This window comes from Callithrix jacchus, chromosome 3 (assembly GCF_049354715.1).
Source record: "Callithrix jacchus isolate 240 chromosome 3, calJac240_pri, whole genome shotgun sequence".
Lineage (NCBI taxonomy): Eukaryota > Metazoa > Chordata > Mammalia > Primates > Cebidae > Callithrix > Callithrix jacchus.
In genome coordinates, this window is record NC_133504.1 from 143,345,302 (window position 1) to 143,359,089 (window position 13,788).

The following is a 13,788-nucleotide window of genomic DNA, read 5'->3' on the forward strand; positions in this document are numbered from 1 at the left end:
TGGTACTTGTTCCTTTCCATGCTTAGTGTTTCTTTCAGGAACTCTTGTAGGGGGTCTGGTGGTGACAAAATCTCTCAGTAATTGCTTGTCCATAAAGGATTTTATTTCTCCTTCACTTACAAAGTTTAGTTTGGCTGGATATGAGATTCTGAGTTGAAAGTTCTTTTCTTTAAGGATGTTGAATATTGGCCCCCACTCTCTTTTGGCTTGTAGGGTTTCTGCCGAGAGATCGCTGTGAGTCTGATTGGCTTCCCTCTGTGGGTGACCTGACCTTTCTCTCTGGCTGCCCTTAGCATTTCTTCCTTCATTTCTACCCTGTTGAATCTGAAGATTATGTGCCTTGGGGTTGCTCTTCTTGAGGAATATCTTTGTGGAGTTCTCTGTATTTCTTGAATTTGAAATTTGGACTGCCTTGCTAGGCTTGGGAAATTCTCCTGGATAATATCCTGGAGTGTGTTTTCCAGCTTGGATTCATTCTTCCCATCATATTCAGGTACACCAATCAAGTGTAGATTAGTTTTTTTCACATAATCCCATATTTCTTGGAGGCTTTGTTCATTTCTTTTCACTCTTTTTTCTCTTGTGTTGCCTTCTCTTTTTATTTCATTGAGTTGATCTTCAATCTCTGATATTCTTTCTTCTGCTGATTGATTCGGCTATTAAAACTTGTGTTTGCTTCACGTAGTTCTTGTGCTGTGTTCTTCAACTCCACTGAGTTATTTATGTTCTTCTCTAAGCTGGTTATTCTAGTTAGCATTTCGTCTAACCATTTTTCAAGGTTTTTGGTTTCTTTGAATTGAGTTAGAATGTGTTTCTTTAGTGCTGAAAAGTTTGTTATTATCCACCTTCTGAATCCTGTTTCTGTCAATTCTTCACACTCCTTCTCGGTCAAGTTGTGATCCTGTGTTGTTGAGGAGTTGTGGTCCCTTGAAGGAGAAGAGGTGTTCTGGTCTTTGATGGTTTCACCTTTTTTGTGCTGTTTTTTTTCCATCTTTGTGGATTTACCTGGTGGTGGTATCAGAGAGCTGCTTGATGAAGTCGCTTGTCTGCCTGTGGGGGCGATACTGGATTTCTAGGGACTCCTTCAGGTTACTAGGGAAGCTTCCTGTGTCTTTTTTGTTTATGCTGGGAGGTTAGGCCCGCCTCTTCTGCTGACCTATAGGCGCTGCTGGATTGTCAAGAACGCCTCTGGTTGCTACGTAGGCTTCCTGTGTTTTTTGTTAAAACATGTAGCCCAGTCCCACCCCTCTAGTGGTGGGTTGTGCCCTTTCTCCACTGGGCTGGATCATTCAGGGTTCATCTCAGACTGTGGCATTGGCTATGCAACCAACTAGAGTCAGTGCTTCAGCCCTCTGGGGTTTGTGGGGGAGGTTGGGGACCCGCCCAGCTGCACCCGGCAGTCTCCCTCTTTCAGCTTTCTTTCTCTCTGGTCATGGGGTAGGGGCTGCCCAGCTGCTCCCACTTACAGCTCCCTCTCTCTCCTGACGGGGGGAGGGGGCGATAACTCAGTCTGCAGACTCTTATTCAACTCCACACTTGTAATTCCTGGCACTTGACTGGCAAAGATCCCCTGTTCTGTGTATTGCTGAGGCTTTGGGAGAAGCACTGTATCTGGACCTGAGCACCAGAGGTGGAGCTTCCAACTCGCCGGTCAGATGCACTTTCTGGGTGAAGTAGCACCCCTCCCCACCTCAGTCTGCCCTGAGTGGGCTTTGCTCACCCTCAGACCAGACCCGTTGAAATGCACCTGGTACCTCGGTTGGAGCTAGGAGATCTCTGGGTTTCTGCGTCTCTTTTGCTGGGTGTTGTGCGCTGGAGTTGTGTCTAATCCACCATCTTGGATCCTCCCGAGCTATTCATTTATTCTTTTCTTCATCTAACAAATATTTAGTGAGAGCCCACTAGCTGCCAGTTTCCATGCTAGACTTGGTGGGCAAACGGGACCTTATCCACTGTGAAGACATGGTTCTAGTGGAGGGGAGATCTGGTTCTTTGTCAGGTCCTTAAACCCTTTTGGGTTTTAGTATCTTCATCAGTAAAATAAAAATGAAGTTCAGGCCAGGTATGGTAGCTCACAGCTATAATCCCAGCTAGGAGGCCAAGGTAGGAGGCTCTCTTGAGACCAGGAGTTCAAAACCATCCTGTACAACATAGTGAGACACTTAAAAACAAAAAAAAAATTAGCCAGGTGTGGTGGCTAATTTTCCAACTATCTGGGAAACTAAGGAGGGAGAATTGCTTGAGCCCAGGAGTTCAAGGCTGCAGTGAGCTATGATTTCACTCCAGCCTGGGCAACAGAGCAAGACTCTGTCTTTAAAAATAAAAGAAAAGAATAAAAAAAAATTCAGCTTTAAAATTTCAGGATAGTATCATCCTATGACACTGTTTACCTGGCTGACTAGTTGCAGATCATTGATTTATTTATTAATTCAGCAAATGCGTATTGATGCTTACTATATGTAGGCACTATGCTAGGTGCTAGAGATATAGTAGTAGCCAGAGCAGACATGAGGTCTGACCTCATGGAGCATTACTTAAAACCTGTGAGGTATATGTTGACTAGGTGATTGTGAATGTGATTAGTTGTATGAAGGGCAAAATGCTAGTTTTGTCGAACGGAAACTTAAAAATGTGTGTTATTTTTGATAGAAGGGGTGTGAAATTTGTCGAATGGAAACTAAAAATGTATGTTATTTTTGATAGAAGGGGTGTGATAAAACATTTATCAAGCTTGCTTTTTCCTTCCATTTTATGAGTTTACACAGTCTTGTCTGCTTAAACAGGAGCAGTTGGACATCATGGAGACAACTTAGTAGAGAAGATCATATCAGCACTTCCCCAGCTCCCAGGCCACACAAATGATGTGATGGTTAACATGATAGAGCTCACTTCACTCCAAACTGAGGAGGAAAATTATAATGTGGTTGCACCAGGCTGTCTTGCACAATCCAAGTAAGATATGTAGTTTTTTTCCCCTTATCTTTCTCTATCTTTCCCTTTCTTTTTCTCCTAGACTGAGTAGTCCCATGGAAGTAAAAGCAATGAAGAGTTGATCGGGTTGAAAAATTCACAGTGGGTAGTATTTAGCAAAAAGCATTTTTTCTTAACTTTGAAATAACCATATCCACTAAACATAACAATAATCCAGAAAGTATGGAATTTTATAGAAGTGTCATTTACATGTAATATAAGCTTGTTCCCAGGATCGGTTAAGTGAGTCAGTTTATGTATCTCCATTTCACAGATAGTTTCACATGGAATTGAGTCTAGACTTCCTTAGTTTCTTTTTCACAGTTGACTTTTTTGTCTCACTAAAGAACAACTCAAACAGCAATGAAATCATGCCATTTTTTTTTTGATGTTAGATGATATGGATATCAACAGAATTTTTATTTCTAAGTATATTTTTTCAAATGATTAGAGAAATCAGAAAGAAGATTGTATACTTTAAGTTATGCAGAGTTTAAAAATAAAAATTTCTCCAGAAATGACAATAAAAATATATGGTAGTCACCCTCTCAACTTTGTCCTTCATTAACAATTTCTATGGGAATTACTCTTATTTGAAAAAAAGTATTAGAAGGGAAAAAAATATATAAGTATGTCTGTTTCTTTTATTTTCATGTATTACATTTTTAAATAAAATAGGATCTTTTAGTATTATAGTTTTAAATCTTAACCATAGCAGATGCATTTGGAATTTCCTTCCATATTCATTAATAGAATTAGTGTGTAGCTCCTGAAGTTTTTAGCCTTTTGTAGATAATTAATAGTACTTATTGGATACCCAATGGTTACAAGTCAATGTGGGAAGAAAATGGGAAGTTCTAGACTTTTGTCTATTTTATGTGTTTACGCATACAATAAAAACATAGGCCTAAAGTCTTGCAGTTCTACAACCCCGGAAGTTATGTGATTGGAAACCCTTTTAGCTGTTCAGAGGGCCATTCTGAAGTTAATAATTAAGAGCTTACTGGGAACCTTACTCTAGGTTAAGTAACAAGAAGGACATAAAATAATACATCATTCTTCAAACACTCTTTGTTGAGGAGTCATGATTTATACCCCAGGACAATGTGAAAACAGTAGAAATGATGTGAAATTAAGAGCAATGTATCTGCTATGGAGTATGATTTCTATAAGTAAAGTATCAGGTTAATGTGTTCTTTGTAGATCAATGTAGACCTTGAGGAAGTGGTAGTGCTTTAACTATGTCTTGAATGACTTAGAAAAGAGGAGGGGGTTGGTGTGAACCAAAGTATAGAAACAAAAAATAGTCAGGACCTGATGTGATGGGTTTGAAACAGAGAGATAACCTCTTTGGACCACTTCTGTCATCTGCTTTGTTCATATGTTTTGGGAGTTATTATGAGGCAGGTACACTTCCAAGCATTTACATTTGGAAATCATTTTAAGTTTGACAGTATCCTAAAGAGGTAGATATTGTTATTCCCCTATTTTGTATGTAAGGAAACTGAGGCAAAGAGACATTAAGTAACAGAGCTAATGGGAGGTAGAGCTAGAAATGAGTCCAGAATGTTTGACTTTAGGCCAGCTGCAATGGCTCATACTTATAATCCCAGCACTTTGGGAGACTGAGGCTGGTGGATTACCTGAGGTCAGGAGTTCGAGACTGGACTGGCCAACATGGTGAAACCCTGTCTCTACTAAAAATACAAAAATTAGCCAGGCATGGTGGCAGGTGCCTGTAATCCTAGCTACTTGGGAGACTGAGGCATGAGAATATTTTAAACCCAGGAGGCAGAGGTTGCCGTGAGCCGAGATTGTAACACAGCACTCCAGCCTGGGCGACAGAGTGAGACTCCATCTCAGAAAAAAAAAAAAAAAAATTTGACTTTAGAGCCACAGTCTTTTTTTTTTTTTTTTAAATGGGGTTTCACCATGTTGGTTAGGTTGGTCTTGAACTCCTGACCTCAGGTGATCTGCCGCCTTAGCCTCCACAGTGCTTGGATTACAGGCGTGAACCAACGTGCCTGGCCCAGAGACACGGTCTTAGCTTCTATGCTATCTATATGCAGGGGCCAGAGAAGAGCTAGGCTCTTGAATAGATTTAAAGAGATGAGAGACAAAAATAAAGTTACTCTGTGACTTAATTTGGGAGTCCTGTTTTTTTCAACATAGTGATTATACAAACAATGGAAATAAATTTTGACTAATTTCAGCAATAAAAGATTATTAAAGGGTATTGGGTGGCTAAAAGAATCAAAGAAAGGATTATTAAGCAGAGTTTTGAAAGGACAAAATAGTTCTAGGAATTTAGGGAGCAGAGCTCAGGAAAAGCTTCTTTAAGGCCTTGACCTTAGAGAGACTGAATTTTAACTATTTTTTTGAGTCCTACTGCTCAAGATTCAGATTCTGGGGGAAATGGTAAGAATGGCTTTTCTTGGCCTTTGTGCCCACCTTTTGCCCAATATGGGTTGGGAGCTCTTTATACTGATCAAGAATTATGCTAATATCATATGGCATGACAGAGGGGTGGTTCTTCAAAGGAAAATGAACTCCTATCACAAGATAGGGGAACAGATGCTGGACATGCAAAAATAATAGATGCTCCTTAGTAATAGCACACACTTATAGAGGACTTTTTTTTTTTTTTGAGATAGAGTCTTGCTCTATCTTCCTGGAGTGCAGTGGCATGATCTTGGCATACTGCAACCTCTATTTCCTGGGTTCAAGCAATTCTCCTACCTCAGCCTCCCAAGTTGATGGGACTACAGACATGTGCCACCATGCCCAGCTAATTTCTTTTGTATTTTTAGTAGAGATGAGGTTTCACCAAGTTGGTCAGTCTAGTCTTGAACTTCTGACTTCAGATGATCCACCTGCCTTGGCCTCCCAAAGTGCTGGGATTACAGGCATTCTTATAGAAGACTTTTTGTGTAACAGGGAGCCTGGTAGAAGACTTTTTGTATAACAGGCAGTGTTCTGAGCACTTAACATGTATTAGCTTACATACTTCCCACAGTATCTCGATGAGGTAGATTCTTTTATCCCCCTTTATAGAAGACAAAGGAAGTTAAATAATATGCCTAAGGTAACACACACAGTTAGATATGGTGGAGACCTGTATTTGAACCCAGGCAGTCTGGCTCTAAAGTTAGTGTTTCCCATTAACCTATGCCACTTCCACAGAAACCCAAGAAAGTTAAAAAAGAATAAGTAAGCACCCCAGAGGAGTTTGAAAAAAGAGAGAAGAGTTGAATCCATCATTGGACAGCAGACAAAGAAGCAAATTCTTAGCATAGTAGTACAAAGATAGCTGTAAAAGTCTCTCTTGGTCCTATAAGTAATGTTTTGATTATAGTCACTTTCCTTAACGTTAACTCCCCAGCCCTGATTCCACTACAAGCCTAGACCAAGGCTAAGCCAGTCTTGGAATCGCATTTTCCTTGGCAGTGATGCTTTAGAAATGGGCGAGTGACAAGAGAGAAAGTCTTAGGGCTTCTTGGTCAGGTTTCTTTGCTACTGACAAGAGATGCAATATAAATGTGTCTATTCTTCCAGATGTGACCAGTGTCAGACATGTTGAGTCTGATAACTGCTGCAGCGATCTTGCTCACATCTGGAAGTTAATGCTGACATTTGGAAGGTGGCCTAGCCAAGAGAACTGCAGAGAGGAGCAGCTATAAGCTCCAGGATGCACGATGTTTGGATGTTATGTTGTACAAGAGAATATATTTCCTATTGTTTAAGCCAAATTTAGTTGCTGTTTTCTATCATTTGCAAAGTCATCGTGACATATTTTCTACACCTCATTATTTCAGCTTGTAAAATGAGGGCATTGGCCTAAATGACTTCTAAGGCTCTTGTTGGGTTTAAAATGAAAATCCTTGCTAACTGAGCCCCTGCTGTGACTTGGCTCTGCCTCTCACTTAGGCTATGTTCATGTGTACATATTTTGTCTCCATGGCTTTTGCCTTCATTGGTTGTCTTTTTCTTCTCCTTGGATTATGAGTGAGTGTTATCGTAGATTAATGAGCTCTTTCTTGGAGATGGCGTTTTGCTCTTGTTGCCCAGGCTAGAGTACAATGGTGTGATCTCTGTACATTGCAATCTCTGCCTCCCAGGTTCAAGTGATTCTCCTGCCTCAGCCTCCCAAATAGCTGGGATTACAGGCACCTGCCACCACACTCAGCTAATTTTTTGTATTTTTAGTAGAGACAGGGTTTCACTATGTTGGCCAGGATGGTCTCAAACTCCTAACCTCAGGTGATCCCCCTGCCTCGGCCTCCCAAAGCATGGGGATTCCAGGTGTGAGCCACCGTGCCTGGCCTCAGAATATGAGCTTTGAGTGCCATTCAAAAATCACATTTTTATAATCCCAGCATTTTGAGAGGCCAAGGTTGTTGGATCATTTGAGGTCAGGAGTTCAAGACCAGTCTGGCCAACGTGGTAAAACCCCATCTCTACTTAAAAAAAATATATATAAATTAGTCAGGTGTGGTGGCACACACCTGTAATCCCAACTACTCAAGAGGCTGAGGCAGAAGAATCACTTGAACCTGAGAGGTGGAGGTTGCAGTGAGTTGAGATTGGGCCACTGTACTCCAGCCTGGGCAATAGAGTGAGACCCTGTCTCAAAAAAAAAAAAAGTATAATTATAAGTGTTGGTGAGCTGCGCCCTCCGCTCTGAGGGTTTGTGGCTGACCACTAAAAAGAAAGAAATAAATAAGTGTCGAAGATGAGTCTAGAGGGATACAAATAAGAAGAAAGCTTTAGAGATAGCAGGTTTGCTGAAATTGTGAAACCGAAAGTCAGATAGTAAAAGATAATGAGATAGGTAGTGAGAAAATTATAAACAAAGAGAAGTCTAAAGCAATAATTGGAAGAAAAATGGTAGTCTTTTTCAATTGCTTAGAAGACTGAGGGAATTATGTTGATTAATTTCTCTTCAAAAGAAGAATTGAAACAAATCACAGCTTTCCTCGCATAGTTTATATGTCTATCAAAGCAATAGTAATGACTACCTTCAACCATACCTACCAGAAACTTTTCAATGAAGTGAGAGTGAGGATAAAAAAGTTAGTACTAAAAGGCAAAACAAATGAGTGCTTGGCAACAAATGTACCTGCAATGGAAAAATCTTTAACAGCAATAAGCCTTAATCAAAATTTATTGCTAAGATAATTTTTATAAAAGCCTGTTTATAATTATAGCAATTGAAGTTACTGCCAATGCAAATGAGAAATTGAGGACTTAAATGCATTTTAATGTGTCTTTCCAGTCCTTGTCTATTGTTCTCTGGATTATGTGGAATATTTCAACAAGAAGGAGGCAGAATCTTTTCTGCTCTTATGTTTTCATCCTGTTGAAATGGGTTTTTATTCTGTGTCCCAGTCCCACTCAGTGTTTTTAAGTTCTTAAACAACCTTCACCTGATGCCCTACTTGCATTTACTACATCTGTGCTTGGTGCTCCCGGCTCCGGGCTAACCCTGCACCTGCAGAGCTGCTGGTTCTGTTGGATCCAGTATCCGCTTCTCCCATTGCTCCCTGCATGCCTCCCGGTGAAAGCCAAGACCTCACAATGACCTGCAATACAGTATCCCACCTGGCTTCCTGGTTCTCTCTGACTGAGTCTCTTCCTTTCTTCTTTCCAGCAACATAAGCTTCCTTGCTCTTCTTCCAATAGGATGGACTGGGTCCTGCCTCAGGGTTTGGCTATTGAAGTTCTGTCCACTCAGATCATTTTTCCTGCAGATATACACTTGGCCTCGTTTCCTTTCTTCCTTCTTAGTGAGGCCTTTCCTGTCCATCTTAGCACTTCATGTTTCCCTTCACTATTCATTTTTTTTCTCCATAGCACTTATCACTTTCTAATATATTGTTATTTGTGTTGTATTTTGGTCTCTTCCTCTACTAGAGAGCTATGGAGAGAACTTCACTGGAGAGTTCCACAAGAGCAGGGATATTTATCTGATTTATTAATCGCTGTGCCCCCATTGCCAGGCACACCAGGCATTCAAGAGATATTTGTTGAATGAACACATGGCAATGGATGCTGCCAGGACAGGATCCATGAGTGAAGCAAAGCTACTTGACTAAGACAGAGAGGGTGAAGCCAGATGAGAGCATGGGGATCTTTAGGCTCTGTGGAATATTTCAAACACTGTCATTGGGTTAGTAAAAATATTTGCAAAAATATATATTCACATTTGCTTTATGATACATTAAATATACCTGGAGAATGTTTATGACACTGATGACATTAGCTGCCTCTATAGTGGAGTGTTGGGTGACTGGAGACACAATGAGAAATTAGTGAAATGAATAGGACAGAGGGAGGAGGGAGATGTCTTACTACAAATATCAGTTTGATTATTTTGAAATTTCAATCATGTGAATGTTATCTGTTATGAAAAATAAATATATATTAGGTTTAAATGAAAATGACTTTTTCTTAAGCTAGCTTAAGATAGGGTTCTCACTTCTAGGAAAGAAAGTTGCTGGCTCTTACTTTGGAACCGCTACAAAGCTTCTCTTTCCTATATCATCCTCCATTCTCACTAACCTACTCTACAACTTCTAGTAAAATGCCAGAACGTTATACTGAAATTGTTTACATGTCTCTCTCCTTCACTAGTCTGTAAATTTCTTGAGAGTAGATGTGCCTTGCCACTTTTAAGACATAATAGTGAACTGAGTAGAGCAATCAATAAATTGTTGAATAAGTTGTAACATTAGATTTGAAGCCAAGGCTGTGCACAGTGGTTCACACCTGTAATCCTAGCACTTTGGGAGGCCACGATGGGTGGATCACTTGAGGTCAAGAGTTCGAGACCAGCCTGACCAGCATGGTAAAACCCATCTCTACTAAAAATACAAAATTAGCCAGGTGTGGTGGTGTACACTTGTCATCCCAGCTACTTGGGAGGCTGAGGTAGGAGAATCACTTGAACCCAGGAGGTAGAGGTTGCAGTAAACAGAGATTGTGCCATTGTATTCTAGCCTCAGCAACAAGACTGAAACTCAGTCTCAGAAAAAAGAAAGAAAGAAAAAGATTTGGGGCCAAGTATAAAAATGATGACATAAATCCATGAAAAGCCTTACCTACTTCATTTTAGTACTTAAGTCATTGTCTAGTATTGTTGATTGGTTTTTATATGCCATACATATAACCATATATAAATACAAATCTTATTTCTTTTATTTGTTTATTTTTTTTTTGTATGTACTTTTTCCTAAAATGCACCTTATTGTCTAGGTCAGTGAGAAAGAAAGACGGTAACATCAAGTAATTGAATTTTGTCAAGCATTGTGCTAGGTATTTTAAAATGCATTATTATACATAATTTTAAAAACAACTCTTCAAGGTGGATTGTATTGTCTTTTTGTTTCTATAGAAGTTTAGAGAAAAACACTTAAGTAACTTGTCCTAAGCCAAATTTTCCATAAGTAATTGAGTCAATTCTTTCATTTTTTGAAAAAACATTATTTTTAAATTCTAAGGCACACTTCCTTTCTACTATACCACAGCAACTCTGTGACACATGCTTAGTTGAATGCATTCTCAACTTTCAATAATGAGATTCAGAAAATATGATTAAATATAGAGTTTATTTGAGCTTAAGCTTTGAGAGTACCACCTGGGAAATACAGACTCTAAAGGAATGGAATTCATGCTCCAAAGGGGAGAAGTTAAAGTGTCACATATACAGGCAGAGACAGGGGCATTTAGCAGGGTTACAACATTTTCTGTACAAGGTCAGTACACATATTATAGTGATTTGATTGCCACATGCCAAGGACGATTGCCGTAACATTCCATAAAGTGGAGTAATAATCTTGAGGGATCTTACCTCTGGTTCCATTTGGTCTTTCCTAATCATTTATAGGAAAAAACAGAGATTGCAGCTGCATGACTCAGGTTGCATAGCCACATTCCCCTCAGGCTCAAAATAATTTAAACTTCCACAGTTTTAAATCTGAATTATTTAATTACACAGCATGTACAATTAAACCAATAAATTCAGAAATTGTGGATACTCTGGTTTGTAAAAAATCATGTTTTAAGTCCAGTATTTTTTTTTTTTTGGATGTTCAGCTTTTGGTAGAGTGTATTATTAATTTGGATTATTTTTATTTATTATAATATATTTTATTTTCAACTTTTATTTTAGATTCAGGGGGTACAAGTATAAGTTTGTTACCTGGGTACATTGCATGATGCTAAGTTTTGAGGTTTTATCCCATCACCCACATACCGAGCATAGCACCTAATAATTAGTTTTTCAACCCTTGCTTCTCTCCCTCTCTTCTCTCTCTGGTAGTCACCAGTGTCTATAGTTGCCATCTTTATGTTCGTGAGTACTCAATGTTTAGCTATCAGTTATAAGTGAGAATCTGTGGTATTTGGTTTTCTGTTCCTGTGTTAATTTGCTTAGGATAATGGCTTCCAACTGCATTAATGTTGCTGCAAAGGATGTGATTTCATTGTTTTTCATGGGTGCATGGTGTTCCATGGCATATGTGTACCACATTGTCTTTATCTAACCCACCACTGATGGATACCTAGGTTGATTCCATGTCTTCACCATTGTGAATAGTCCTGCAATGAGCATGCAAGTGCATGAGTCTTTTGGGTAGAATGGTTCATTTTATTTTGGGTATATGCCCATAATAGGATTGCTGGGTCAAATAGTAGTTCTTTTTTGAGTTCTTTGAGAAATCTCCAAACTACTTTCCATAGTGGCTGAACTAATTTACATTCCTGCCGACAGCATATAAGCATCCCCTCTTCTCTGCAGCCTCACCAGCATTTTTTTTTTTTTTAATTTTTTTAAATAATAGCCATTCTGAGTGGTGTGAGATAGTATCTCACTGTGGTTTTGGTTTGCTTTTCTCTAATGACTAATGATGTTGAGCATTTTTTCATGTTTGTTGGCCATGTGTATGTCTTCTTTTTTTTTTTGAGATGGAGTCTTGCTCTGTCACCCAGGCTAGAAGGTGCAATAGTGTGATCTTGGCTCACTGTAACCTCTGCCTCCTGGATTTGAGCAATCCTCCCACCTCAGCCTCCCAAGTAGCTAGGATTACAGGTGTACACTGCCATGCCCAGCTAATTTTTTTTTTTTTTTGTATTTTTAGTGGAGACAGTGTTTCACCATGTTGGCCAGGTGGGTCTTGGCTCTAGACCTCAGGTGATCCACCCACCTCAGTCCCCCAAAGTGCTGGGATTGTAGGTGTGAGCCACCACACCCAGCCTGTATGTCTTCTTTTGAGAAGTGTCTGTTCATGCCCTTTGCTCATTTTTTAATGGGATTATTTGTTTTTTGCTTGTTCAATTGTTTGTTTCTTATATATTCTGGATATTAGACCTTTGTTAGATGCATAGTTTGTAAGTATTTTCTCCCGTTTTGTGGATTGTCTCTTTACTCTGTTGATTGTTTCTTTTGCTGTGCAGAAGCTCTTTAGTTTAATTAGGCCTCACTTATCAATTTTTGTTTTTGTTACAATTGCTTTTGAGGGCTTAGTCAATTTTTTTCCCAAATCCAGTGTCCTGAATGCTATTTCCTATGCTTTCTTCCAGGAGCCATATAGTTTGAGGTCTTACATGTCAATCTTTAATCTATCTTGAGTTAATTTTTGTATATGGTAAATGATAGGGATCCAGTTTCATTCTTCTGCAAATGGCTAGCCAGCTATCCCCGCACCATTTATTGAATAGGGAATCCTTTTCCCATTGGTTATTTTTGTCAGCTTTGTCAAAGATCAGATGGCTATTGTATTTCTGGGTTCTGTGTTCTGTTCTGTTGGTCTGTGAGTCTGTTTTTGTACCAGTAACATGCTGTTATGGTTAGTATAGTTTGAAGTTGGAAATCGGATACCTTCAGCTTTGTTGTTTTTGCTTAGGATTGCTTTGGCTCTTCAGACTCTTTTTCGGTTCCAAGTGAATTTTAGAATAGTTTTTTATAGTTCTTAGAAAAATGATGTTTGCAGTTTGATAGGAATAGTGTTGAATTCCTATCAACACTGGAATTGCTTTGGGTTTTACAGTCATTTACACAATATTCTTCCAATCTGAGAGCATGGAATGTTTTTTCATTTCTTTGTGTCATCTATGGTTTCTTTCAGCAGTGTTTTGTAATTTTTCTCATAGAGATCTTTTACTTCCCTGGTTATATGTATTCCTAGATATTTTATTTAATTTGTTGATATTGTAGATGGGACTGCATTCTTGATTTTACTCTTGGCTTGAACATTATTGGTGTATAGAAAAGCTACTGATTTTTGTACATTGATTTTGTATTCTGAAATTTCACTGAAGTCATTTGTTAGTTCGAGGAGCCTTTTGGTGGAGTCTCTAGGGTTTTCTAAGTATAGAATCATATCACCAGTGAAGAGAGATAGTTTGACTTCTTTCTTTCCTATTTGGGTACGTTTTATTTCTTTCTTTTGCTCAATTGCTCTGGCTAAGAATTCCAGTACTATATTTAATAGGAGTTATGAGAGTGGGCATCCTTGTCTTGTTCTAGTTCTAAAGAGGAATGCTTTTTGCCCATTCAGTATGATGCTGGCTGTGGGTTTGTTATATATAGCTTTTATTATTTTGAGGTATGTTCCTTTGATGCCTTGCTTTATGAGGGTTTTTATCATGAAGGGATGTTTAATTTTATTGAAAGCTTCTTCTGTATCTATTGAGATGATCTCATGGTTTTGTTTCTAATTCCGTCTATGTAATGAATCACATTTATTAGTTTGCATATGTTAAAACAATCTTGCTTTCCAAGAATGAAGACTACTCGACCATGGTGGATTAACTTTTTGA

The 13,788-nt window shown here is 38.9% G+C and overlaps 1 protein-coding gene across 2 annotated transcripts in view; it reads left to right on the plus strand.

The window, feature by feature from the left end:
- The window catches only part of SCFD2 (sec1 family domain containing 2), a 446,165-nt gene that overhangs the window by 14,588 nt on the left and 417,789 nt on the right, over positions 1 to 13,788 (plus strand). For both annotated transcript variants that reach the window (XM_002745846.6, XM_008993346.4), the window contains exon 2: positions 2,784 to 2,952. In XM_002745846.6, the coding sequence (XP_002745892.4) occupies positions 2,784 to 2,952 (169 nt within the window). The remainder of the gene's footprint in view (positions 1 to 2,783; positions 2,953 to 13,788) is intronic.